The sequence below is a fragment of the Globicephala melas genome, chromosome 11 (assembly GCF_963455315.2).
Source record: "Globicephala melas chromosome 11, mGloMel1.2, whole genome shotgun sequence".
Lineage (NCBI taxonomy): Eukaryota > Metazoa > Chordata > Mammalia > Artiodactyla > Delphinidae > Globicephala > Globicephala melas.
Window position 1 is genome coordinate 97,729,593 of NC_083324.2, and position 27,375 is coordinate 97,756,967.

The 27,375-nt window shown below is 43.3% G+C and overlaps 1 protein-coding gene across 5 annotated transcripts in view; it reads right to left on the bottom strand.

Moving 5' to 3' along the window:
• RREB1 (ras responsive element binding protein 1) overlaps positions 1-27,375 on the bottom strand; it is a 150,359-nt gene that overhangs the window by 51,802 nt on the left and 71,182 nt on the right. For 4 of the 5 annotated variants that reach the window (XM_060307515.2, XM_060307514.2, XM_060307516.2 and 1 more), the window contains exons 2-6: positions 19,069-19,186; positions 15,399-15,524; positions 14,580-14,792; positions 10,625-10,714; positions 9,755-9,918 (exon numbers count right to left, since the gene is read on the bottom strand). In XM_060307515.2, coding sequence (XP_060163498.1) covers positions 9,755-9,918; positions 10,625-10,714; positions 14,580-14,750 — 425 coding nt within the window. In that variant the 5' untranslated portion in view covers positions 14,751-14,792; positions 15,399-15,524; positions 19,069-19,186. The remainder of the gene's footprint in view (positions 1-9,754; positions 9,919-10,624; positions 10,715-14,579; positions 14,793-15,398; positions 15,525-19,068; positions 19,187-27,375) is intronic. The other variant, XM_060307517.2, reaches the window with a different exon arrangement.

Sequence of the window (27,375 nt, forward strand, 5' to 3'; positions counted from 1 at the left end):
CTACTACGTAAAGATTTCTAAAATGTAAAGTAAGAATTCTGAAAAGGACCACAGACTCTCATCTAATAGTGTAAGTGCAAATCCACACAAAAAATGTAAAAACACAACAGAACAAGCAATCCAAAAAAACAGAAGTGTTCAAATAATAATGAGGATGTGCACAATTCAGAAAAGGTGTACGGCACACAAAACCCTGCTCTCACACCATCACGAACTTAGGACGCAGCCTGAAATCCTCATGGTCGAAGGGCACAGAGTCTATTTTCTTGGTTTTGTAAATACTCATACTTACCGGCACGGAGGAGTGACTAGTGGGTTAAACTTTCCTCAGGGAGAAAAGAAAGGAACTTCAATTTGTGAAATATCTTATGTAAGCCAGAGGCTTGGGTATATATTATATAGCATTTAATCCTCATAACAACAACTTTTGTGAGCAAAACGTCACCCCCATTATAGATGAAGAAACGGAGGCCCTCTTCCCCATTCCGTGGAGCATCCTTTATCAGCCATAGCCAGAGAGGAAGGAAGAGCGCTCAGAGGACCCACAGAGAGGCCGCCTTTATTTAAACAACTATTAAGTTAAAAGAAATGCATACAAATTTCAATTCCAGCCAATGAGATGTGAAGAAAGGCTAAAAACGTTTAAATATAGTCAAACAAATAAACTCATTTGGTGAAAAATTAATAATGCTACTGGCGGAAGTGGTAACTCAGACATTTTGCTGTGATAAATAGATTTACAAATGTTTACTCTCAAGGGGAAAGTTCTCAGCCTTTGAATAATGTAGACTCTCAAGAGAGTGAAAAGCATATTAAGTGGAATGATCAGGGAATGGGGTATTATACTTTAACGACTTTCTTTTTTCTGGTTAAAAAGAAAAAAGTTTCATCCCTTGTAACAGAAAAGGTTTTCTAAACTGTACCCGAAGTACGTCTGACGATTTCAGTACAGGGTACTAAATATACCGAAACTGCCTTGATACCCAACTGCTATCATGAAACTACCATATAGTCACCGAACACCCACCAGATGTGAGGATCACATGTCCAGCACAGCTCATACAGTTGTGCTGACCATGTACACGACATTAAAATCTCATTCACACAAACCCAACAATCTTTAGAGGGCTGCGATGTTTATCATCTTCTAAGTGGACCTGAATGTGTAAAGACCTCTGAGCGTCCCAGAAAGGTATTTTCTTCTGATTTGTCTTCCCCCCTAAGGAACAGATACTTAGTTATAGATAAGAAAAGTGTTATTACATAATCATTTTCCCCTTCTTTTTTATAGAAATATTTCCAAGGAAACAAAATTTTCAGTCCTGGGTAGGGTGACCCACAGATTTTTATCCTAAAATAATTTCTTCACATGTGAGCTGACCCAATCCCTTCCTTCCCTCCAGGGAGTATGTCAGGAAGCAGGCAACTGTGATTAAGACTCATTTCAAGATGGGACTAGCTGAGCCTCTGCATGTGCACCTCCACTCTTGAGAAGTAGCAGGTACAAAACTAGTGACAGGGCGCCCTCAGAAACTCGGTTACCACCATGACTGATTTTCACAAGGCCCTTCCTCTCGCTGCGCTTGGAGGGTAAAGGAGTGACCCTCCCGAAGCACTGTCCTACGTCTGCTCCTTCTGTCCTTCAATGCCGGCCACCTGTTCCGATACCCAAGTTCAGCTGTACATGCCAAGGGCTGGCCGTGCCTAAGCATCTGAGAGTAGTGTGCTAAATTCAGAGCCTCCGCGGTCTCATTCGTCATGGAATAGGTCACATTTCTGTGCAGCGAATGTTTTTTTCCAGCATAATAGGAACACATAAGCCTCTGTTCCTGAAGACTGTCCATTATCCAGCAGCATCCTCAGGGCCTGTGTCTCCTGTACTTAGCAATGGACAAAGGCATGCCCATTGCAGGAGGAAAGCAAAACAAGCAGATGACACTCCAGGGATGTCCCTGCCTCACCTTCTAAACACACAGCTGAAATGATAATACATCCCTGCTCTCTGGAGGATGTGTTATCCTCCAAAGGATATATCTTCCAAAGAACGGAGAAGTTAGGAAAGCTTGCTCTGGTCAGGGTCTCTCTCCTGTGTGTCCTCAACGTGACTCCAGGACTCTCTTTACAGCTTAAAAGTCTAGAGTTTGTAAGATGAGGAGCAAAGTGGAAATTAATTTCCTATTTTCCAAGGCAAAAGAAAAATACCCATTTCAGAGGTCTGATTCTTTCCAAATGAGATCCATTGCAACCCTCTCAAGTATCATCACTTCTTCATAGCTCTGCTGTCCAGCACTTTTTGGAAAGTTTTGCAAATTGCAAAGCTCAGTGCCCTTTTTCCTACACTGAGCTCTCCCAGAGGGCGTGCTCTGGCTCAGTTTCCCAAGTTTGTTTTGGAAGACAAGCACCTCTCAATCCAGATTTTCAACCTAGGAGCAACTGATAAAGAGTTCTGGGAAGTTAAAGGCTGGAGCCACAGTGATGTTTCCGTGATGCATGTTTTGCACTGTGATGGCAGCCTGTTATTCTGCTCAGGAACTAAGCTGTGGTTAGAAAGGTTTGGGATAAAGGATTTTCAAGCCTCAAAAACATGAGAATCCGCAGTCAGGGAAGTGTTAACTTGAAAAACTGTACCAGATACGGTAATAAATCGAGATGGTCTCTCCCCCAACCTTTTTCAAAATGAGCTGGAATTGGCATCACTTTAGTGTCCCTAGTTACCAAATATACAATCAGTTTTAAATATCATTTAAATGTATTTACTGGAATTAAATTATAAGTTATGGGCTGCATCAGAGCTACAGTGCAACTATCAACATGACAGCACATAATTTAATCTGCTCTCTGATTCTGTGAAGTTTGTTTTTCTTTTACTAATATGATAATTCTACTGGATTGATTATGTGTTGATGGTCCTCTCATGAAACTAAGGTAAAGGAAACTCTACAATAAGGCCAATTAGCCTAATAAACAAAGAAAACAAACACACTTATAAAAGGACTAGTGGCCAAAGGAGATATAGTGAGTTGCTTTACAAAGTGGGTGACTGCAAAGAGTACCTTGTTATCAGCTAGGAATAACCTGAAGTTGAAAAGGACATGGTACTGGGGTCCATGTTGTGAAACGTATAATGAGGCCCTCTGGGTGCCGAAGCAACAAAAGTCTGGGGTGGAACCAGATCTGCCTCCTACATGCGGTGCTCAGCGATAAACCTGGGGAAGGTGGGGCTTATCCAAGAGAACGTGCACACGGAAGTGTGCAGCATGTATGCGTGTGCAGATGACCTTTGGAACAGGGTGAGCAGGAGGCCAAGGGAAGGGGCACTAGGAGTCCTCAGACCAGCCTTGTGGAATCGGGCCTTGGAGAATCGGATCTAGAAATCTGCATCGCAGGGACTCATGTCACAGCAGGGGTCTCACTGAATCTGCACCCCCAAAGGGGGTGTACTGAAAACCAGAGCCCAGAGCCGTGTCACACGAAACTGACACAGGAAAGGAGGCCCAGGGCAGGTTAGAAACAAGGCAGAACAGGGACTCGGGGGTGGGTGCACCAGCCCGGGCTTAGCATGGGCTCCAGAGCCCCGACCTGTGAGCTCCTGGCTCTACCGATGGCAGCTGCGGCCGCAGACCCTGAGAAACAGCAGCAGCCAAAGAAAAATGAGAAACAGAACTTTGGTCGTGAGCACCACACACAGTCCACTGACTTCCTTCCAGGCTCTGGCAGTCAAGCACGGATGCAGCTAATCACAACTTGGGTTTTCACTCTTGTTTTTTAATCCCCACACACACATCCCAGGGCAGCTCTGGCCCCTGATTAATGTAACACAAGTATGTGCTCAGGAGAGATCACAGCTCACCGTTCGACTATCAGATTCTGGAACAGATCCACCAGGACAAATAAATCTAACTTTACTCTTCCTGGCACATTTTTGTCAGTGTTTTCACATTTTTATAATTTTTGTTTTCAAAAGTACAGATTCACCAACAAGTGAAGGTGGTAATGACTATGACTGATTACCGAACACCAAATGTTCTTTTAACCCATTGTTTGCAATTTTCTACAGGGAAGACAAAAATAAATGCAGTGTGATAAACTCAAACATTCTAAATAATTTTTTTGGTATTTAAATTACAGGGTTAGTATAGCAAAAGGTGAAAGAAAAAACAACCTTTCATTTATGTTCTGGCGTCATATGCATAGTCAATCGCCATCCCTCCCTTCAGTGGCACCACCACCATCACAACACTAGTGACCACTTATTTAAATCTATTTATAAATAGTGATTAACTAACATTATCCTAAGTGCTTTGCATGTGTTAATTCATGAATCCTCACAATGCTCCCATTGGTACAGATATCACTGCCTTCTACAGATGAAGTAACCAAGACACAGAGAGGTTAATTAACCTGCTAGGGTCACACAGCTAGGAGTGCACACCTCTCAAAGATCAGCACAAGGGTGCCTTCAGCTCTGAAAATACAAACTCAGGAACACCCCTCACCCAGGACATTTCCCTAGTACATGGTAAGCCTTCACAATGCTTTCACAAACACTGCATTTGAATACAAGTTCTAAGTGAGGTTTTACCATGCCATTGTGGTAAAGCATAAAAAAATCGAGAGATTTCTGAAACGTTCTGCAGAATTAGGACTGGAACTCAGCCCCCAACAATTAGTCCTCTCCTCCAAATCAAGATGACTCACAATAAAATCAGCACAAAATCCAAAATTAGCACAAACATCCCTAAGGCCTGCTTTAAAAAAATACTTATAAACAGTAATTTACAAACAACTCCAATATGCATTGTGCATAAATGAGAAATGCATCTTAGGGTAATATCAAGGGTTGGGCTATAAAAAATTCAACATAATTCACAAACAACACACTTAAAAAAAAAATCAGTAAAAAGCGATTCCATGCTCATGAAATAGAGTATACTATGCTAGTAGGATGGCTCAAATAGTTTGACATTGAAAATAATACTCTACAACAACATGAAATTATTCCTAAAGAGGGTAAAGCTTGAAAGAGTGCTTTTTTTCTAATACGCAAAGTGACACGAAAGCTGTATCAATTATTCCTCATGGCCTCTAAGCCTGACAGCCTATGCTCAAACCTCGGCACTGACTTTGATCTTAAGCAAGTTTCCTTATCTGCAAAATGGGATGATAACTGTACAAACCTTACATGTAGAGCACATAAAGATAAATGAAAATCAATGAGGAAACAGAAGACTTAAACAGTGTATAAACCAGCTGGAACTGACACTACATTGAGAAAACACTCCACCCAACAACAGCAGAATACATGCTCTTCTCAAACAGACGTGGGATGTTCTCCAGGACAGTCCATATGCTAGGCCATAAAGCCAGCCTCAATAAATTAAGAAAAAATTGAAATCACAGAAAGTATGTTCTCCAACTATAATGGAATGAAATTAGACATTAATAATAGAAATAAATTTGAGAAGTAAATATGTGGAAATTGAACATACTCCTAAATAACCAAAGAAGAGATCACAGGGAAATTAGAAAATACTTTGAGATGAATGAAAAAGAAGACACAACATACAAATATTTATAGCATGTGATGAAAGCAATGCTTAAAGGGAAATTTATAGCTGTAAGTGCCTCTACTAAAAAAAATTCTCAAATAAACAGTCTAATCTTCTACCTTAAAACACCAGAAAGAGAAGAGCAAGCTAAACCTAAAGCAAGCAGGAGGGAAAAAATCATGTTTAGAGTGGAAAATTAATGAACTAGAGAACAGAAAAGCAACAGAGGAAAAATCAACAACATCAAAAGTTCTTTGAAAAGACCAATAAAATTGTCAAATGTTCAGCTGGATTGACTAAGGAAAAGAATTGAGAAGGCTCAAATTATTAAAATCAGGAATGAAAGAGGAGACATTACTACTGACCTTACAGAATAAAGAGGATTGTAAGGGGACACTATGAACAACTATATGGCAACCAATTAGATAACTTAGACAAAATGGCTAAATTTTTGGAAAAGACATTAACTACTGAAACTGACTCAAGAAGAAACAGAAAATGTGAACAGACCTATCACAAGTAAAGAGACTGAATTAGTAACTTAAAAACTTCTCAGAAAGAAAAGCCCAGATGGCTTCACTGATGAATTCTACCACATATTTAATTAAAAAGAATTAATACCAACTCTTCACAAACTTTTCCAAAAAACAGAGGAGGAGAGAATATTTCCAAATTCACTCTCGGAGGCTTATATTACCCTGATATAAAAACCAGCAAAGGACATCACAAGAAAACTACAGACCAATATCTCTTTGCCTATAAATATAGGCAAAAATCTTTAACAAAACACTAGCAAACCCAATCTATCAACATATGACAAAATGACTATACATTGTGCCCAAGTGGGATTTATCTCAGGAATAAGGTTAATTTAACATCCAAAACAGAATAAAGGACAAAAACAACTTGACCATCTTGATAGATGTAGAAGAAGCCTTTGACAAAATCTAACACCTTTTCATGACAACACCACCAAGCAAACTAGGAATAGAAAGGAACTTCTTCAAACTGATAAAGGGCATTTATGAAAAACCTACAACTAACAGCATACTTAATGGGAAAAGACTAAATCTTTCCTCCATAAGATCAGAAATAAGACAAGGATGTCCATTCTTTTCACTTCTATTGAACATCACACTGGAGGGTCTAGCCCGGGCTAGCAGGCAAGAAAAATAAATAAAAGCTTTCAAAGGAAAAAGGAAAACTCTCTCTACTTGCAGATGACATGATCTTAGATATAGAAAATCCTAAGGAATCCACCAAATAACTATTAGAATGAATAAACAAGATCAGAAGGGTTGCAGGAAACAAAACCAATATAAAATTTGAATTGTTATTTTTATACACTAGCAACTAACAGTCAAAAAACAAAATTAAAAAAAAAAAAAAAAAACAAAATTAGAAAACAATTCCATTTACAATACCACTAAAAAGAATAAAACACCTTGGAAAAAATTTAAAATAAATATAAATAAATATATTTATAAATAAATATAAAACTTGCACTCTTAAAAATGATAAAACATAGTGGAAAGAAATCTATCAAGACTTAAATAAACGGAAAATATCCCGTGCTCAAAGATTTAATATTGTTAGATGGCGATGCCCCCAAACTGACTTACACATTTTGCAATCCCTATAATCTTCCCAGCTGCTTTTTTCTGCAGAAACTGATAAGCAGACCCTAAAATTCACACAGAAATGCAAGCAACCCAGAATAGCCAAAACAATCTAGGAAAAGATCTAAGTTTGAAGAGTCACACCTCCCAATTTCAAAACTTACCAAAAGCTATAGTAATCAATACAGTGTTAGGCCTCAGGATAGACATACCTTTCAATGGAACAGAATTGAGAGTACAGAAATAAATCCTTACACTTATGGTTAACTGAAATTTGATAAAGCTGGTAAGATAATTCAATGAGGAAAGAAAAGTTTTTAAATCGTTCAAAAGACTGAACTTGGATTCCTTCCTTATACTATACACAAATATCAACTTAAAATGAATTGTAGACTTAAATGTGAAAACTAAAATTATGAACGCATGGGGACTTCACTTCACACCTACTAGGGTGGCTGTGATGAAAAAGACAAGTGTTGGCAAGGATGTGTAAAGCTGCAACCGTCACACACTGCTGGTGTGAGTGTAAAATGATGGAGCTGCTCTGGAAAACAGCTTTGCTGTTCCTCAAAATGTTAAAACATGGAGTTACTACACAACTCAGCAATTCCCCTCCTAAGTATCTACCCAAGAGAAGTGGAAACACATGTCCACACAAAACTTGTACAACAATGTTCACAACAGCATTATACAGAGTAGCCAAAAAGTGAAAATGACTCAAATGTCCACCAATTGATGAAGAGGTGAATAAAATGTGGTATGTCCATACGATGGACTGTTATATGACAATAAAAAATAATAAAATACTGATAGATGCTACAACATAGATGAATCTTGAAAACATTAATGCTAAGTGAAAGAAGCTGGTCACAAAAGACCGCATGCTATATGAGACGTCCAGAATAGGTGAATCAACAGAGGAAAGTAGATGAGTCTTCTCCTAGGCCTAGAGGGTGGGTAGTAATGAGAAGTGACTGATAATGGGTATGAGGTTTCTTTTTGGGGTAATGAAAATGTTCTAAAATTGGGTAGGAGAAAGCGGGGAAACCCCCCAAGAAGGGAACAGGCAATACCTCTAGGATCAGATTTTGAGGGGTCAAATACACAAGCGACAGAGGACTTTTTTTTTTTTTGCAGGTGGGATAAAAGGAGAAGGGAAAACAAAACGAATGGCAAACAGAAGGCAAAATGATACTAACAGGCTGATGTGGAGGTAAAAAAGTAAAACACTAAAATGTAAACTATATTAAAAAATGATGACAGTATTCACTTCCTCCTTTGTACCCAGAAACACTCCTAGGAAGAGATGAGGGGCAAAGGGGATTGGAACTTATATAGGAAAAAAAAAACCCCACTTCATCAAAATTCTTTAAAATAGTGATACCTTTCATGTCATACTCTACCCTACTTCTAGGAGTTCAGACTGAGAACTCCATAGGATTCAAATTATTGCAGCAATACTCAGAAATGCAAATAAAAATAATAAATAGCACTGGCTGAGTGCCTGCCATGGGCTAAACTCATTATCTCCAAATCCTCATTAAAAATCTCATTTTAAAGAGAAGGAAAGTGAGGTACCAAGGTTATGCAACTTGCTCAAGGATGGAAAATTTACAAGTAGCAGAGCTGAGATTTGAAATCAGGAGCCTAATTCCAAAAATCCAGAAATTTACCACTATACCAGTATGTCCCAAGTACACCATCAGTGGATCATAAAATGATTTCAGTTGGAATAAACTGGACCATCTCGTTTGAGTATTTATATATGATAAAATATCAATTTCACAACTATATAAAGTCTTCTTTTGAGTAAATATGTAAAAAACAATGTTAGTCAACTCTTTAAAAGAAATCAACATAACGCCTAAAAGGGAATACGGAAAAATAAAAACAGCCTGACTTTTTGAGAAGGTGAAATTCTGAGTCCCTTTAAAACGTTTTCCTGGATTTCCAATGTTCCTAAATGTGTGTGTAAAAAAAGAAAGCATTAAAAAAAGTCTGTTCTAACCCTTAAAATTAAGTAATCGTTCTGTAAAGTGCATTTTCCATTGGTTCCTCCCACATTTTTATATATCCACCACTGAGCTCCCTCCCACTTCTGAGTGAGCCTCTTTCTCCCTCAGGAAGTAGATTCCTGACATTTATCAGATTTTCTTTCTCATTTTATCCTATCTTATCCTGAAGCTCTAGGACCAGCCCACTTAACTATTTATTCAACTGCTCCAGAAATTTTTCGCCCTGCAGGGTATCTGGTAGGCATATGCAAATAGTTTTAAAAAGGCAAGGGTTCCTCTGTGTCTGATAAGCTGCCCACCTCTGGCATCTAAGCAAAGAAACTCCAATTGGTAAAGGGTCACCCTGAAGATTCCCCCATCGGCCAAAGACCTAGCCCAGGTACTTCTGTTTCCTTGAGCAGACACCTCTGACACACTGGAGACTGTACACGGCAGGCACACAAAATCATCTCTGGCTTTTCCATACAGTGAACAGAACTCTTTGTGCCTTTAGCTAAGATGGATGGAAGGCCACTTTGCTTTCTGTCAACCTCCAGGCTCTAGCCAGCAGGCAGAGGCTGCCCTCACTCACCTGTGCATGTTCCCATTGGTGGTAAAAGACTGGCCACACACAGAGCACTTGTAAGGCCTCTCCCCAGAGTGCACCAGCATGTGGCGGTCCAGGGAGCTGGCCGAGCTCAGCGACTTCCCGCAAATGCTGCATGAATGGTCGGCCCCTCCAGTGTCTGTGTTGTGCTACAGAAAGCAATGATCGCAGTGGTCACTTAGGAAGACGGGTCAAAATGAGGCGATTATGAAATGCACATTCAGAGCTTTATTAAAAAAAAACTAACACTTCTCAGCAATTTTTTTCTTTTTCATTTAAAATATCGTCCCGAACATCAAAATCTATTGAGACCATAGGCAAATAAATATTGTGTTCTATCAAACCCAAGTTACTAAATGATGTTACTATTCAGTACCATGTTACGATTTGAATATTGTCAGTCCTTCACTGTTCTAGATTCAATACTTGTCATGAACCAGCCACAGCAGGCAAGGGAGAAGGATAAATCTTACAGTAAAGAAAAAAAGCCCAAAGAGATCCCAAATCAAGGAAATTCCCTGCTACATGATGTAAGTTTATAGCAATATATAGAATTAGGGTCTACAACTATAATCTCACTGTACTGTGAGGAGATTTGGTTCACAATGGCAAGTCACAGATGATGAAAAGTCTTCTGTTACATGTGGTTAGTTAATTAGATGTTTGCTAAATTCCAAAAAGATATTCTGTGTTGACCTGGGACTTTGTCACAATAACACGGACACACAAAAATTATTTCATAACTGCCCCTCAAAATTAAGAATATTAGATCTAAATGAAACAGCCACAATCCGTCCATTAAGATAAAATCCCATCCCCTCTCTTAACAAAGAAAATACAAAAGCAGCAGCAAACCTGGCGAATGTGCATAGTTAACTGATGCTGTGTAGTGCAAATCTTCTCACACAGGGGACAGTTATAGGAAGACTTCTCCTCTTTTGTTTCCTGAAAAGAGAATAAAAGGGAGAATCCATTTCAGCTCAGTGAGCTAGTGCCTCTCATCTGTGTTATAAACATCTGTGTCTGACAAGCTGTAGCAACAGAGCAGCTGAGAGCATAGGCCCTGGAGCCTGGCTGGGTATGAGCTTGGGAGAGTGGCTGTCCCGTCTGCCCTCCGTTTCCTCATTTGTAAAATGGGGAAAATAATAGCATCTGCTGCATCACGCGGTGATGAGGATTAAATCAATCAGCACACAGAAGGCACCAGAATGGTGCCCCGTACAGGCTAAGTGCTCAATAAATACTAGTGTTCTTGTTAGACACCATTTAGTTAATCATCAGCGATGGCGAAAAATTAAGCATCAAGTCACAGCTGAGCTAGAAAAGGGATGTATTTCTCCTCAATTCTGACCCAGGTTCCAGTCACTAGTTTCTACCTGGTCTTGAGTCCACCAAGACACACGAGAGGGAAGAGTTCTCACGTCAAAAACCCACCCTCCCGAGGGTGGAAGGCCCCAGTACCCACCAGTGTGCCCATCGGACATCAACGGGATCCTTTTACTCGCTGCGAGCACCTAACTGCTTATAAATAATAAAAAAGAGCGAGGGAGGGTGCAGTCTCTGGGAGGTGACAGGAGGGAGGGCTGGACCCTCGGGCACCTTTCAATCGACCTCTTTTCACTTGTACTCATTTGAATGCATTTCTGTTCCCTGAAATGATACCAATTATTGAACACTTACTATGTGCTAAACTCCGCACATACAGAATAGTGTTTTTTCACACAACTGTGAGAAACAGCCACTACTATGGATCCCATTTTCGGGATGAGGAAACGGGTACAGAGAGGCAAGTAACCTGCCCCAGATCAAAGGACTATTAAGTAGCAGAGCCAGGATTAAAACTCAGGCCAGCTGCTCCAGAGCCCATGCCCCAAACCGCCAGGCTGTGTAAGTCTGACCCAAAAAGGATTAAGCCCAAGGCACAGAAAGGGAACACCCTTGTGGTTGGCTCATGAGAGATGACGAAAATAAAAGTCACCCTGAAGACCATAAAAACAAATGGCACCAGACGGGGTGGAGTGGACGCATGGTGGGTCTAGCGCGCGGCTCTACAGTGGGTCCCTCTCGCTCTTCAGAGACCAACAGCCTCACTGTAAGCAACACACACCTGCTCCCCGTCCGCGACCCTGGGTCTGAGAAACAGGTACGCCACACACTGTTTCACTCTCAAATTGAAAAACAATCACAGATGTGAATTCTAAGGAAGGTGATCAACCCAGAGACAATTTAAAAAACAAAACACAAAAAAACGCTGCACCCTCGCCCAGTCGTCATCCACTTCCACTCCTCCCCGAGGCAACGTGTGTGTCTGCGGGGAGGAGGGTGTCAGACCTTCTCATCCCCACTCTACGACAGTCACAAAGGAGCTGGCCAAGAACCACCAGGCAGAAAAACCAAAACCAAAAGTAGTAACAACAAAGTGAGAGCACTCGTATAAAAAGGAGGGATGCCTCACAGCTGGGCCCAAACTCGGTCTTTGGGGTATCTTTGTTAAATTATTAGGTTAGTGATAATATATATTAAAAAGTGTTTTGTTTTCTTTTTTTTAAAAAAAGAGATTCATCGGTAGGATGGAAATACATGTTAAAAAGTCAGGCCTCCAAGTAGCCAGCCTCTTGAGGATTTTAAAATTCTTTTTAAAAAAATCATCTTGCGTTCCCCTGAGACAGATTCCAGACACGCTGAGTGGCCCCTGGGGCTAATGGGATTGATTCTGGGTTTACGGTTAACTGGAGCCTCACCATTCTCAGAGGCGGGCAGCGGCACGCTGCAGACCATAGCACAGGTCCAGGACATCCACAGGTCCAGGACATCCACGATGGTCTGGGAGAAGGAAGTCTCCAGACTCAGATTTAATTTTTAAAGACAAATCAAACAGAGAAGGGAGCATCGTGATGCTGGAAGAGGACCTACTGGAGAGTGCTGAATCCAGTGGCTGTGGCCGTGCTGGTGGAAGGAGCACACTTCCTGAGCTGACAGACAAAATTAGCAGCTAATGTGATAACTAACCATTCCATAATGAAACTATCTGGCACCCTTGTTGGCTTCCGGCTGTGGTTAATCTGCCCTGGAACTCTGCTAGCTGCTGGGCTTCTCCCCAGGGCTCCCTTCTCAGCCCTCCTGTCCATCCCAGGTAAGGACAACGCACTCTGCACTCTCTCTCCCGCACTGCGCTTGTTTTTTTTAATGCACTGTCTTTCCCATCCTACCTCTAGCCCAGACCTCCTTTCAAAAACTCAGCCAGTGCCCTAAGGAACCCCAGAGGACACAGGAAGTGGGTGGAAAATGGCCCAGGCACCCCTGTGGAGTCAACTCCACTTACCATGCAGGGATGGAGGTGCCGTGGGCCCCCTCTACGGCTCTACCTACTGTCTGAATCACTGGGAAGGGACCAGAGCCTGGACTTGGGCCAGGTCTGCCTGTGTTGGGGCGATGCTGGACTCTAAGGAAGAGCTCGGCACCTGGCGCAGTACCTGGTTGGAAGGAGGAGGGGGGTGTATATTGTGAAATAGGGGCATGGATGGAGGGATGGACAGATAGATGGATGGATGGACAGTCACATGAGAGTGGAAATAAACCTTTTCTTCCCAGAGCTAGCACTCCTTCTCGGCTCAGGCCACAGTCAAACAGGCTGAGAATTTTCTCAGGTACCCATAGGAAGAGAGGCACGTGGAGACAAGGGAAAAAAGAGAGAAAAAGTATCAATGCCCCAACCCTAAAGCATCATTTAACTCTGCCAAGTCTTCAGCCTTGAGAAAGAGGTGGAGAAACAGACACTCCTGTGCTGCTGGAGGGATTTTAGGCAGGGACAGCTTTTCCTGGAGGGCACATCGTATCAAAAGCTGTAATTCATGTTGTACGTCTACAAATTTATAGACGACCATCACACTATGCTCAGACAATTCTGTATAAGGACAGTCACTGCGGGATTGTTAATAAAAAAAAGAAAATTCACTCACAAAAGCCCAACAGGCTTACCTTCCTGTCCACCCCCAGTCCCTGGACAAACTCAGAAGACTGCCTTCTCCCGAGGGTTTGGCGGGACCCCATTGAAGCAGTGAAGTCAAACATGGAACGTTCACATCACGTGGACGCGGAGTGGAAAGGGGAATGGCTCACCTCAGTCCTTGAGCTTCACGCACCGGCGAGCATGCTGCTGCAGGACAGCAACACCTTCTCAAGTGCCCCGTTTGTACATTAATTAAAAGACTCATCTTATTTCCCAAGGGAGGAGACATGGCCTTTCATAACATCCCTGCCCTCCTATGTCCTCTTCTCCACCCCTCCTGATCTCTGAAAATTCAAGAGGAATAAATGGCATCTTGAGTGGAATTCTCGGGAGCCCCATTGTGTGCTTTGTCAAGGATGGAAGCTGAAGAGCAGCTCCAGCACAGCCAGGACTCATCACTACCTAATCTGGAGACACTTAAAAAAAAATCAAGGAGGTGGCATCAGAAACCCAATTAACCAGCTGCTTGAACGAGGAAACAAATCATGCCACAGGAGAGGAATAAGCCGAGTTCTCTGCCTCGCCTGTCCCGTGGAGAAAGCTCGCATTCAAATCAAATCACACGGCAGAGAATAAGGGCGCTTTCACCAATACTGACACCACAGCGTGGAAAATTTTCTCTACAAAGGGAAACTGACATAAGCTATGAGAAGTTAGCTCTTGAAAAAGGATTATGGCCTCTGGGTATATCCATTCAGTTCTGACCACATCTGAGTTTCTGGCTTAGGAAGCTGGGGCTCAAGGGGACATCCTTCTCCCAACACTCTCATGGATGCCACAGCCGGGCACACTAACGCTTACCTGGTTCCTTCGGCCAATACGATTTGGTCCCGGAGGCTTCGTGGGGGACCTGATGCTCTGGGGGCTCCCACCATTCTCGGCAACCTTCCCTACGCTCATTACCGCTGACATCATGGTGTTGATGGAAGACAAATCTGAACCTTCCAAGCCAACGGGCGAACTTGACATCATTGGGACAAAGGTTTAAGCTTCTAGGAAGCCTCGGCCACAGAACTGAAAATCAGAAATTGCTGATGTGATCAATGGGAAGTTTAGGCTTCTGTCACAACCAGGTGGCAGTGGCCATGGCTGCCACCACTGCAGTCGGGTTAAAACCCCTTCTTCAATTCAAGCTGACACTCATATGACTCCTATGACTTAAGCTTTCATCTAAACCAAGTGCTGTCATACCAAACCGATAACCTTGCTTCCTTTCTGAGCATGTGCCACCGACGAAGCTGCCCAAGGCAGGTCTTTCTGCCTTTCCTAAGCTTTCAATAGGGAGAGTGGGAAAGGCTACAACAATTAGGAAGCCGAGGAGCTGCCATCTGGCCAGCACCCACCTAAAAGCCTAACTCACTTACTGCTATGTGCATGTTCTAGACCTAACAACTAAGGATGAGAAACCTCAGCTTTCACTTAAACTCCAGGCTACAATACCGTGATTTTAATGGGGAGCCCGAACTGTTAAGACAACTGAGAAGCCAACGCTATCACCCAACACTATAACCAAATTTCAAATCAGCATAAAAAAGACTGTTTCTTAAAACATGCAAGTACATAATATAGCTGTACCCCAGAAAATGGACAGAAGAAAACCCAGCCCCCACTGCCAATCACCTCCATTTTCTGCCCCAACTGATATACTGTGAGACCTTCCCCTGCTGTAGCAATCGCCCACGTGGAGGAGGAAATGAGGTTGGGTTCACTTCTTTTTTTTTTCTTCTCTGGTATCACTCGCTGACACTGGAAGGGAAGCAAAGGCAAAAAGGTTCAGTGAAGAAAAAACAGAAACCATTTGTTTACTCTAATCTCAGACCACTATATTCTCAAGACTACAGGGAACAGTGTGAGAGGAGGCGGCTAACTCTTCTTTTTCTTCCAAAACCACGTTCTGTGGTTGTTTTTCACCCTTAACTGATGTGCCCTACAGTGCTGTCACCCTCACTCCCAACAGCCAAAACGATTCTGTGGTATTTTATTTTCTGAAGCTCATATTTATATCCATACAGCAAACTTTCTCTCATACTCTACTCCTGTCTCCCACAAGGACTCTCAAGACTCCCACTTGACCATCTCCCGCCTCCCCCTAAAATTGACCAAAGATAAGGCAGTAAAGGAGTCAGAGTCTGAAGGCTAAAACCTCTAAAGGCTCAGAGTCTAGGAGGGACTAGGTCAGACCTTAAAGAAACTTGGTAATACAAATAGGTTGACTAAAGGGAAAACTACAGCCCATGTACACATCAAACTTTACTTCTCCAGGCCTTTTCTAGTTATGCTTCTTCCATAGAAGTACTATGGCTACAGGTACGGCCAGAAGTAAGTCTCCAGGTCAACTGTTTCCCTTATTTTATCTGGGAAGATATTCTCTAGCCACACAGCCTGTTATGCTCCAGTGTGCATTAAATTTTTCAAGTCCACAGCTGTCTCAGAGATCAAGCTAATTATCTCAGGAGCGAAGTGAATATTTAGAAACAACACCAGAAAGAATGTGATGTCTTGTGGTTCCTCCTCCACCTCTAGGAGAAGTGACCTAGGATGTGACAAACGGTAACACCCAGAGCAGCTGCAAACGTGTCCAGCAGCAGAGCAGGAAAGCCTGGGGACATAACTTTATTAAGTGATGCTGCCATCAGCTGAGAAGTCCCGAGCTAAAACCTTACCCAAGAGCCAAAGAGAAGCTCAGGAACAGTACTTTCCTTGTCAAAAGACAAAATGTGCCTTCCTTTTAGTAGACATTTTGAAGATATGACTCTAATACTTTTCCAAATGGTAAGTCAGAGGACTAACTACTAAACATACAACTTAAGACCACTGATCCAGCCTCACCCCTCACATGTTTCCCATTAAAAGAGGAAATCTTGGGGCTTCCCTGGTGGTGCAGTGGTTGAGAGTCCGCCTGCCGATGCAGGGGACACGGGTTTGTGCCCCGGTCCGGGAGGATCCCACATGCCGCGGAGCGGCTGGGCCCGTGAGCCATGGCCGCTGAGCCTGCGTGTCCGGAGCCTGTGCTCCGCAACGGGAGAGGCCACAGCAGTTAGAGGCCCCCGCGTACCGCAAAAAAAAAAAAAAAAAGAGGAAACCTTGAGCCGGCAAGCCGCCTGCCGCAACTAAGACCTGGTACAACCAAATAAATAATAAATTAAAAATAAATAAATAAAAATACACATTAAATTAAAAAAAAATAAAGAGGAAACCTTGGTCCAAAATTAAAACAAACAAGAAAACAACAAACCCCAAAGCTGTTGTCTTTCCATGAAGTTTCCTCCATATATGGAAGACCATTTAAACTTATTAAAAATTGTACTTTAAAACTTCCAATTTTGACTGTCTTTGAAAGTTTATTTGGGAGATTCCTCTCTAGGAAGAAACATTCAACACGAGTACACACATACGGAAGTATACACATACCTCATTTTCTTTCTTAAAGGATTTCTAACAAAAGTATCATCAGTTCCCCAGAATTGCTGTCATCAATCAGTATATGATTAGTTCCTTGATTCAAGTAAGGGGACACCTTCTATACCAAAACCATCTCATTCTTTTAAATATATATCCCCCATAGTTTTAATGTACATCAAATTATAAAATAAATGACTAGAAATCTTTATTGTAATTACATTATGTCAGTAAAAATAAAGTTAACCTTTCCACCAATTTATAGTGGGAGTTTAGATGATCTTGCTTTTGTCCTATTACTATACTTAGAGAAGAAAAGTGTGGTAGAGTTTTTCAGACCAGGAATTGATTAGAGAAGACACCTTTTAGATAAATATAAAATTATAAGTTATAGAAAACATATTCTAATTCTTTCACTGAGTAGGGAAAGAAAATGGAAAAAAGGGAAATAGTCAATATGAAAATTAACAAAAAATATATTCATCAAAAAGAGCCAAAGTGCCAATAAGAATTTTTGTCACAATCATTATAACATCAAAGATACATTCTTGCAAACTACCTAAATGTCCTAAATATAGAAAACCCAGCAATAGTCACAACAGTTAACCAACCTAAGGGCTGAAAGTTGCAGGGGCTTATATCCCAACTGGAAAAGGAGAAAAGTCATGCAAACTTGCTATTTCCCATTTTGTCTGGACAGGAAGACATTTGCTAAATTTATTTCCCCTTTGGGATAAAGTGTGAAGTGTGACACTACCCACTGAGGACACCAAGATCACCTACATTCACTTCCTTTTCCTTGTTTAAATGTAAGTAAACAGTAATATTTTTTTTTAAATACAGACTCTTCTCATCTTTGATCAGAAAGAGCAATTAACAAAATGAAACTCCCAGTTACACTGTCTGACAAGAAGAACAGTCACTGGACTCGTCCCTGAAAAGCTGTTTCAGAAGCAAAACCCAAACTAGCCTCTCAGACCTGTTCGAAGATTTTCCTCCAGTTTGCGCTTGTGTGTTATGCGTGAGCTCTCCTTTAGGGAGGATGGAGCAGGAAGAAGGGCAGGGACCTGGTTGTAAAACAATGCAGCCCATTGTTCCCGGTCAGAAAACACAAATCCACCTTAACATTAAGGTGCATTTATGCACTAATTTAACCAGAAGCCAGCAGCCAGAATTAGTCCATTCTACCTACCCCACGCCCGACCGTGGACCACACTAGAGCAGTAATCCAAACTGACCAACCTAAACCTTCTGATACTCAATCTCAGGGGGTGAAAGATAGGTTTAACAGTTTAAGGTCCATTTACAAAGCACACTTTCTTTATAAATACTTATAGTCCGTATACTTTCATTCTCTCCTCTGCTCCCTGATACCATCCTACACATCAGCTCCATCACTGCAAATTAAAAAATAATAATAATAACCATAATAAACAAAATAAAAATCACTGGCCCCATTCTAGTACAATCTCCTCCAGCTGCAACCAGAGAGGAGTGGGAACCCAGATGAGGCCCCCAAATCACAGACATGAAAGGAAATCGTCATCTCTATTGACATGGCCAAGTGGACTGGCCTTGTGTTCCAGTTCTGAACACAAAGAGTTCAAATCTGCGGGTGGGAAGGAAGAAGCAGGGAACGGGGGTGCCTGCAGCGTTGCTTCCTGTGAGCCAGGTCCTCGGCACGCTTTCTGGGACTTCTCATCCCACACCCCCGGCTCTTAGGTGCGGAATAACTAGCAGTTCACAGTGAGAGCTTCACCTTGGTTTTGTACCAAAACCTCAGGAGGACCCCAAGCAGAGGGTGGACCGCTCAACGGGGACATGGGGAGGGGAGGGAAGACAACATTCAAAGTTACTGTGACTCAAGGAGTGTCAATAAAGTTTAACTGACCTGTTTATCTTCGTCTTATCAAGCTGGCTCTCCTTACTGAGGAGCTGGCGCTGGCTGGGCCCAAGCGTGGGCAGGGTCACACCTCAAAGCCACCACCTCTGGAACAGATTGGAGCAACCTACAAAAACAAGAAAAGATGACATTAAGAGGGAGTCCAGACCAGACAGGATCCTGTCTCTGTATCATTTTCTCCACTTATACCACTGGGAGTCACAAATTAAGGACAACAGCATTTCCCATCCCCTGCCTGCACTTATAAGCAAGCTTCCAGCAACTAGGTCAACTACACCCGAGCAAGAGCAACTGGAATCGAGTGTGGCGTGGACGGAAGGAACCCCCAAAGCACATGCCCCAACAACATCGAGGGCGTCATCACGTTGCAAATGGCCGAGACCAATGGCTTCAAGCGAAGCTTTGAGCATCTGAATGGCATGCTGACAGCAGGTGCTGATGGACCGCCATTTTAAAAGGAAGAGAAGAAAAGACAACACTAAGTGCTATCAGAAACAGAAGGAGAAAAGAAGAGAGTTGAAAGTAAAACATATGGAACTAAACAGCCCCTTAAGTAAAGCAGTGACTATTATGCCTCTTCCTGAGTGGTGGGGAAAATGTCCACAACAGTTCAAATAGGACCAAAGGTGTATCTTTTCCTTTCTGTAGGGAAGATACAGAAAACTCCTCAAATTACACATGCCCTTTGAGAGTTTGAGAAAGTCTGCTCTGGGGTGCCAGGGGCCTCAAACCCCCGACCTGGGAGAAAGCTGTGTCTGGCCCTCTGCAAACTCAGAGAGACCTAGAACACAGCATTTCCCAGAACTACACGTCCAGAGAAGATGCAAGAAATGTTTAACAAAAACCTAGAAGATAAACAAAATTGATAAACCTTTAGCCAAACTCAACAAGAAAAAGAGGGACAGGATGCAAATCAATAAAATTAGAGATGAAAAAGGAGAAGTTACAACGGACACCGCAGAAATACGAAGCATCCTAAGAGACTACTACAAGCAACTCTATTCCAATAAAACGGACAACCTGGAAGAAATGGACAAGTTCTTAGAAAGGTATAACCTTCCAAGGCTGAACCAGGAAGAAATAGAAAATATGAACAGACCAATCACAAATAATGAAATTGAAACTGTGATTAAAAATCTTCCAACAGGGCTTTCCTGGTGGCCCAGTGGTTAAGAATCTGCCTGCCAAGGCAGGGGACACGGGTTTGAGCCCTGATCTGGGAAGTTCCCACATGCCGCAGAGCAACTAAGCCTGTGCGCCACAACTACCGAGCCTGAGCTCTAGAGCCTGCGAGCCACAACTACTGAAGCCCGCGAGCCATAACTACTGAAGCCCACGCGCCTAGAACCCATGCTCTGCAACAAGAGAAGCCACTGCAATGAGAAGGCCACGCACCCCAATGAAGAGTGGCCCCTGCTCACCGCAACTAGAGAAAGCCCGCGTGCAGCAACAAAGACCCAATGCAGCCAAAAATAAATCAATAAAATAAATAAATTTATATTTAAAAAATCTTCCAACAAACAAAACTCCAGGACCAGATGGCTTCACAGGTGAATTCTCTCAAACATTTAAAGAAGAGCTAAGACCCATGCTTCCCAAACTCTTCCAAAAAATTGTGGAGGAAGGAATACTCCCAAACTCATTCTGTAAGGCCAGCATTACCCTGATACAAAAACGAGACAAAGATACTACAAAAAAAGAAAATTACAGACCAATATCACTGATGAACATAGATGCAGAAATCCTCAACAAAACACTAGCAAACAGAATCCAACAACACATTAAAAGGATCACACACCATGATCAAGTGGGGTTTATCCCAGGGATGCAAGGATTCTTCAATATATGCAAATCAATCAATGTGATACACTAGATTAACAAATTGAAGAAGAAAAACCGTATGATCATCTCAATAGATGCAGAAAAGCTTTTGACAAAATTCAACACCCATGTATAATTGATTCACTTAGTTATAAAGCAGAAACTAACACACCATTGTAAAGCAATTACACTCCAATAAAGATGTAAAAAAAAAAAAAATTCAACACCCATTTATGATAAAAACTCTCCAAAAAGTGGGCACAGAGGGAACCTACCTCAACATAATAAAGGCCATATATGACAAACCCACAGCAAACATCATTCTCAATGGTGAAAAACTGAAAACATTTCCTCTAACATCAGGAAGAAGACAAGGATGTCCACTCTCACCACTATTATTCAACATAGTTTTGGAATTCCTAGCCACAGCAATCAGAGAAGAAAAAGAAATAAAAGGAATCCAAATTGGAAAAGAAGTAAAACTGTCACTGTTTGCAGATGACATGATACTATACATAGAGAATCCTAAAGATTCCACCAGAAAACTACCGGAGCTAATCAATGAATTTGGTGAAATTGCAGGATACAAAATTAATGCTAAGAAATCCCCTGCATTCCTATACACTAACAACGGAAGATTAGAAAGAGAAATTAAGGAAAGAATCCAATTCACCATTGCAACAAAAAGAATAAAATACCTAGGAATAAACCTACCTAAGGAGACAAAAGACCTGTACTCAGAAAACTATAAGACACCGATGAAAAAAATCAAAGATGACACAAACAGATGGAGAGATATACCATGTTCTTGGACTGGAAGAATCAATATTGTGAAGGTGACTATACTACCCAAAGCAATCTACAGATTCAATGCAATCCCTATCAAACTACCACTGGCATTTTTTACAGAACCAGAACAAAAACTCTTAAACTTTGTATGGAGACACAAAAGACCCCGAAGAGGGCTTCGCTGGTGGCGCAGTGGTTGAGAGTCCGCCTGCCGATGCAGGGGACACGGGTTCGTGTCCCGGTCCGGGAAGATCCCACATGCCGCAGAGCAGCTAGGCCCGTGAGCCATGGCCGCTGAGCCTGCGCATCCGGAGCCTGTGCTCCGCAACGACAGAGGCCACAACAGTGAGAGGCCCGCATACCGCAAAAAAAAAAAAAAAAAAGATCCCGAAGAGCCAAAGCAGTCGTGAGGGAAAAAAATGGAGCTGGAGGAATCAGACTCCCTGACTTCAGACTATACTACAAAGCTACAGTAATCAAGCCATTATGATACTGGCACAAAAACAGAAATATAGATCAATGGAACAGGCTAGAAAGCCCAGAGATAAACCCACGGACCTATGGTCAACTAACCTATGACAATGGAGGCAAGGATATACAATGGAGAAAAGACAGTCTCTTCAACAAGTGGTGCTGGGAAAAACTGGACAGCTACATGTAAAAGAACGAAATTAGAACACTCCCTAACACCACACAAAAAAATAAACTCAAAATGGATTAGAGACCTAAATGTAAGACTGGACACTATAAAACTCTTAGAGGAAAACATAGGAAGAACACTCTTTGACATAAATAACAGCAAGATCTTTTTTGATCCCCCTCCCAGAGTAATGAAAATAAAAACAAAAATAAACAAATGGGACCTAATGAAACTTAAAAGCTTTTGCAAAGCAAAAGAAACTACAAACACAACGACGAAAAGACAACCCTCAGAATGGGACAGAATATCTGCAAACAAATCAACGGACAAAGGATTAATCTCCAAAATATATAAACAGCTCATGCAGCTAATATTAAAAAAACAACCCAATCAAAAAATGGGCAGAAGACCTAAACAGACATTTCTCCAAAGAAGACATACAGATGGCCAAGAAGCACATGAAAAGCACTGCTCAACATCACTAATTATTAGAGAAATGCAAATCAAAACTACAATGAGGTATCACCTCACACCAATGAGAATGGGCATCATAAGAAAATCTACAAACAACAAATGCTGGAGAGGGTGTGGAGAAAAGGGAACCCTCTTGCACTGTTGGTGGGAATGTAAATTGATACAGCCACTATGGAGAACAGTATGGAGGTTCCTTAAAAAACTAAAATAGAACTACCACACGACCCAGCAATCCCACTACCTGGCATATACCCTGAGAAAACCTTAATTCAAAAAAGAGTCATGTAGGGCCTCCCTGGTGGCACAGTGGTTGGGAGTCCGCCTGCCGATGCAGGGGACGCAGGTTTGTGCCCCTGGTCCGGGAAGATCCCACATGCTGCAGAGCGGCTGGGCCTGTGAGCCATGGCCGCTGAGCCTGCGCGTCCGGAGCCTGTGCTCCGCAACGGGAGAGGCCACAACAGTGAGAGGCCCGTGTACCAAAAAAAAAAAAAAAAAAAAAAAAAAAAAGAGTCATGTACCACAATGTTCACTGCAGCTCTATTTACAATAGCCAGGACGTGGAAGCAACCTAAGTGTCCATCAACAGATGAATGGATAAAGAAGATGTGGCACATATATACAATGGAATATTACTCAGTCATAAAAAGAAACGAAATTGAGTTATTTGTAGTGAGGTGGATGGACCTGGAGTCTGTCATACAGAGTGAAGTAAGTCAGAAAGAGAAAAACAAATATCGTATATTAACGCATATACGTGGAACCTAGAAAAATGGTACAGATGAACTGGTTTGCAGGGCAGAAATAGAGACACAGATGTAGGGAACAAACGTATGGACACCAAGGTGGGCAAAGTGGTGGGGGGGGAGGGGTGGTGGCGGTGGGATGAGTTGGGAGATTGTGATTGACATATATACACTAATATGCATAAAATAGGGGCTTCCCTGGTGGCACAGTGGTTGAGAGTCCGCCTGCCGATGCAGGGGACACAGGTTCGTGCCCCGGTCTGGGAAGATCCCACACGCCGCGGAGCAGCTAGACCCGTGAGCCGTGGCCGTTGAGCCTGCGCATCCAGAGCCTGTGCACCGCAACAGGAGAGGCCACAACAGTGAGAGGCCCAAATACCGCAAAAAAAAAAAAAAAAAAAAAAAAAAAATGCATAAAATAGATAACTAATAAGAACCTGCTATATAAAAAAATAAAATAAAATTCAAAAATTCAGAACTACACCTCCAGCCCATTCTGTCTCTGAAACAGTCTCCAAAGAGTGCAAAACTGGAGAGAGTAAAGAAGTAAAGTGACTGCCACACGGACAAAAACTTGTCCCTTTTGGAGTGTCTGCAGAAAAGCTGCCCAATACGTCACACGCCCACTTATCATCCTGAATCTTACTTTGTCCACACAGTTGCTGAGCACCTAAGGCGGGCAAGCTCCTCCCGAACGGGTCTGCTGGGGGTGAGAAAGCTCCACCAGCCCTTCCTATCAGGAACAGCTCCTCAGTGATTTCTGACACCACAACAGCTTCTCTCTCTTCACACCTCACTGCTTCAGTTCTCCTGCCTTTTCTTTGTGTCTTTCTCTTCTGGAAAGTTCTTTGGATTTTGAATAAAGTATCAAGAAGCAAGGAATAACTCACAGGGACAGCCCCAGAAAGGCCAGAGACACCACCACCACCCCCCGCCTTTAACTTGGAGGAACCCTTATTACTACCCCAGCAATTCCCGCTGTTTCTTGTGGGCAAGACCCTCCTTGAGGATCTGATGAAAATTATGGACCCTCCCACAGATAAAAGGACATACTACACCCAACATTTTCCTTCAGTATCAAGGGGGTCAGGGGCCCCAGAAACTCATCCGGGATAAGTAGGATAAGAATCCCAGTTTTACTTGATATATAACCCACCTTCCTTGAAACTGTGAATCAAGACCATTTTACTAAAATTCCCATGAGGTTTCAGAAACGCACAAAGAAAACATCCTTTCAGATCATCCCCACCCATCTAAATTTAAAGATGCGTGAGGTGAAATTATATACTGTTTGAAAAAAAAAAAAGCAAGCAAAGTTTCCCTATGTTGGGCTTCCCTGGTGGCGCGGTGGTTGAGAGTCCGCCTGCCGATGCAGGGGACACGGGTTCGTGCCCCGGTCCGGGAAGATGCCACATGCCGCAGAGCGGCTGGGCCCGTGAGCCACGGCCGCTGAGCCTGTGCGTCCGGAGCCTGTGCTCCACAACGGGAGAGGCCACAACAGTGAGAGGCCCACATAACGCAAAAAAAAAAAAAAAAAAAAAACCACAGAGAGACAAGTCTCTGGAATTAAAAATTTCCAGAATATAACTAAGACTCTCATTGAAATATGGACCCACTCCCTCCCCTCACTTAAAAAAGATACTTTAAAAAGTCCACCAAGTAACTTCCTCAATCCACAAGGGGAAGCAAGGAGAGGAGAGGGCCAACCTGACAGACTTGACCCTGAAACTTCCATCCTCTGATCTTGGATGTAAATGATCTGAATATCAAGAATGTCTTTCGATTAAGCTGAGTAACAAGAGTCACTACCCTGTTTGTTTTGGGTTCCACCAGGCCTGAGGGATTCACACAACTCCAAGAGTGGAAAAGTACAGGACGGTTCTTGGAAGAAAGTTCAAGATACCCCTTAGCTCTATCACCACCACCTCAAAAAAAGAAAAAAGAGAAGAGAAGAGAAGAGAAGAGAAAAGGACCCATGAGGAGAGGCTGTACCCTGGAGACAGAACCTCCAGGAAGCTGGAGGGGTGGGTCCCGGGCTCCTGAGGGAGGCTGCTGCATTTCTGGATTTGCATTCCCACACAGGCTTTGCCCAGATCTGATGGAAGCAGGATGGCCTGAAGAGGGCAGAGGTCCCTCTGTGAGGATGATGGGGAGGGCAGGCCAGCCCCAGCCCCAGAGGAGATAAGGGACAATGTTATGCGAAGCCAGAAAGAAAAGATTAAGGATCCTGTCTCCAGGTCAATGAGATAGCAAAGAAGAGATGAAAGATAAAAGGGAAGATGGTCTAGAAACAAAGCTTCCCAGCTTGTGAAAACCCGCAGGGTTCTTGAAGTGAAATCTAAAATCTGTCCTAAGGCCCCCAGGAAAAAGCTGGGATGCCTAGGATGACAGGAGAAGCCCACAAACCAGACGGTGGGGACCTTTACAACACCGAGCCAGGACAGAGGTGGTGCGGAGCCTACACAGATGTCCACAAATACTTGGGATGGTTGATCCCCTGATTGAAACAGCCGGTTTGGGCCAACCCAGGACCGGACCGGCTAACAGTGTGAGTTTAGAGGAGTTCAGATACTAAAATGGTCTGGGCTACTCGGGGGCTTAACAAGCAGCAAGGACATCTCTCTTAGGATGGGCTGACTGATGCAGGAAGTCCTGGCTAGGCTGGGGATGAAACCCAAGCCGGCTAGTGCGCACCATGGCCATGCCTGCAAAGCTCGGGGCAAAACCGTCTCCTCTAACCAGGACGGCCTCGCGTGTGCTCTGAAGGCTGACAGCTGTGACTACGGCTCTGAGTTCCAGGAAGTTGATGTGTTTCTTGGCTGAGAGTTCAGTCTATGCCTTGGGTAGGGCGGCAACCCATGCACGGCCCCCTCCCCCTCGCTGGCACAGGCTTTGCTCAAAGGGAGCCTTGGAGTGTCACGTAGAGCATTCGAGCGGTACAGTGGGGCACCGTGAGCTGCTCCAGCCAGCCCTGGATCCTACCCGCAGGGGGAGCGCGGATGCACCCCTCGGCACCGGCCACGTGCAAGACAGCAGAGCTGGGAGGTGCGTGGAGGGCAGCAACCCGGGGTCCCACGGCCGTGTGTGTGGCCCCCGGGTGGTCTTCTGGGCTCTGCCTCCACAACATGCCCCCTCTGGATGGAGGACTTGCTGACCCACGTTCACAGTGCTCCGTGCTCTGGCCTCAGTTTTCCTCTGGCCTTCTCTCTCACCGGCCCTCACACTCTCTGTTCAGTTTCTTCCCCCAGAACATACACTTGCACCCCTCCCCTGATCCCATCCCTCAGGGGCCACTGTTCACATGAAGCCTCCCGGATTGCCACCAGGCGAAGGCTCTCTGTTCCAAACTCTACCTCTGCAACACTCGCACTGAAAGACTAGAATGAAGACTAATGATGAGAGCGGCTAACACTTTCTGAACACTGTCTGCCACAAGCTAAAGTGCATCATCTTACTCGATCCCTGTAACAACAACCCTGTGAGGGTCAGTCCCACTGCACAGCCCCCAAGACCACGGTGGGAGAGCAAAGCGAATCCAGATTCTAAACTCTGCTCAGTTTCTGTTGGACAACAACTCCTAGCGTGGGGCTTGAGAGAACAGACGCACTACTCCCTGTCACATTCTCGGACTTCTAACAATGGTCTTCTGAGTCACCTCTGCCCCTCCAGTGCGCGGCTTCCCATTTCTGCCTGTTTCTAGGCAGGAAGAAGGTGCTCTCTGCTCCCACCTTCACCTCTGGCAGGAGAAGGACTGGACTCCCACCCCAGACTAACAAGTTCACTGCACGGAGTCTGCGTCCACGCACGGCCCCTGCTGAGAAAAGGGAT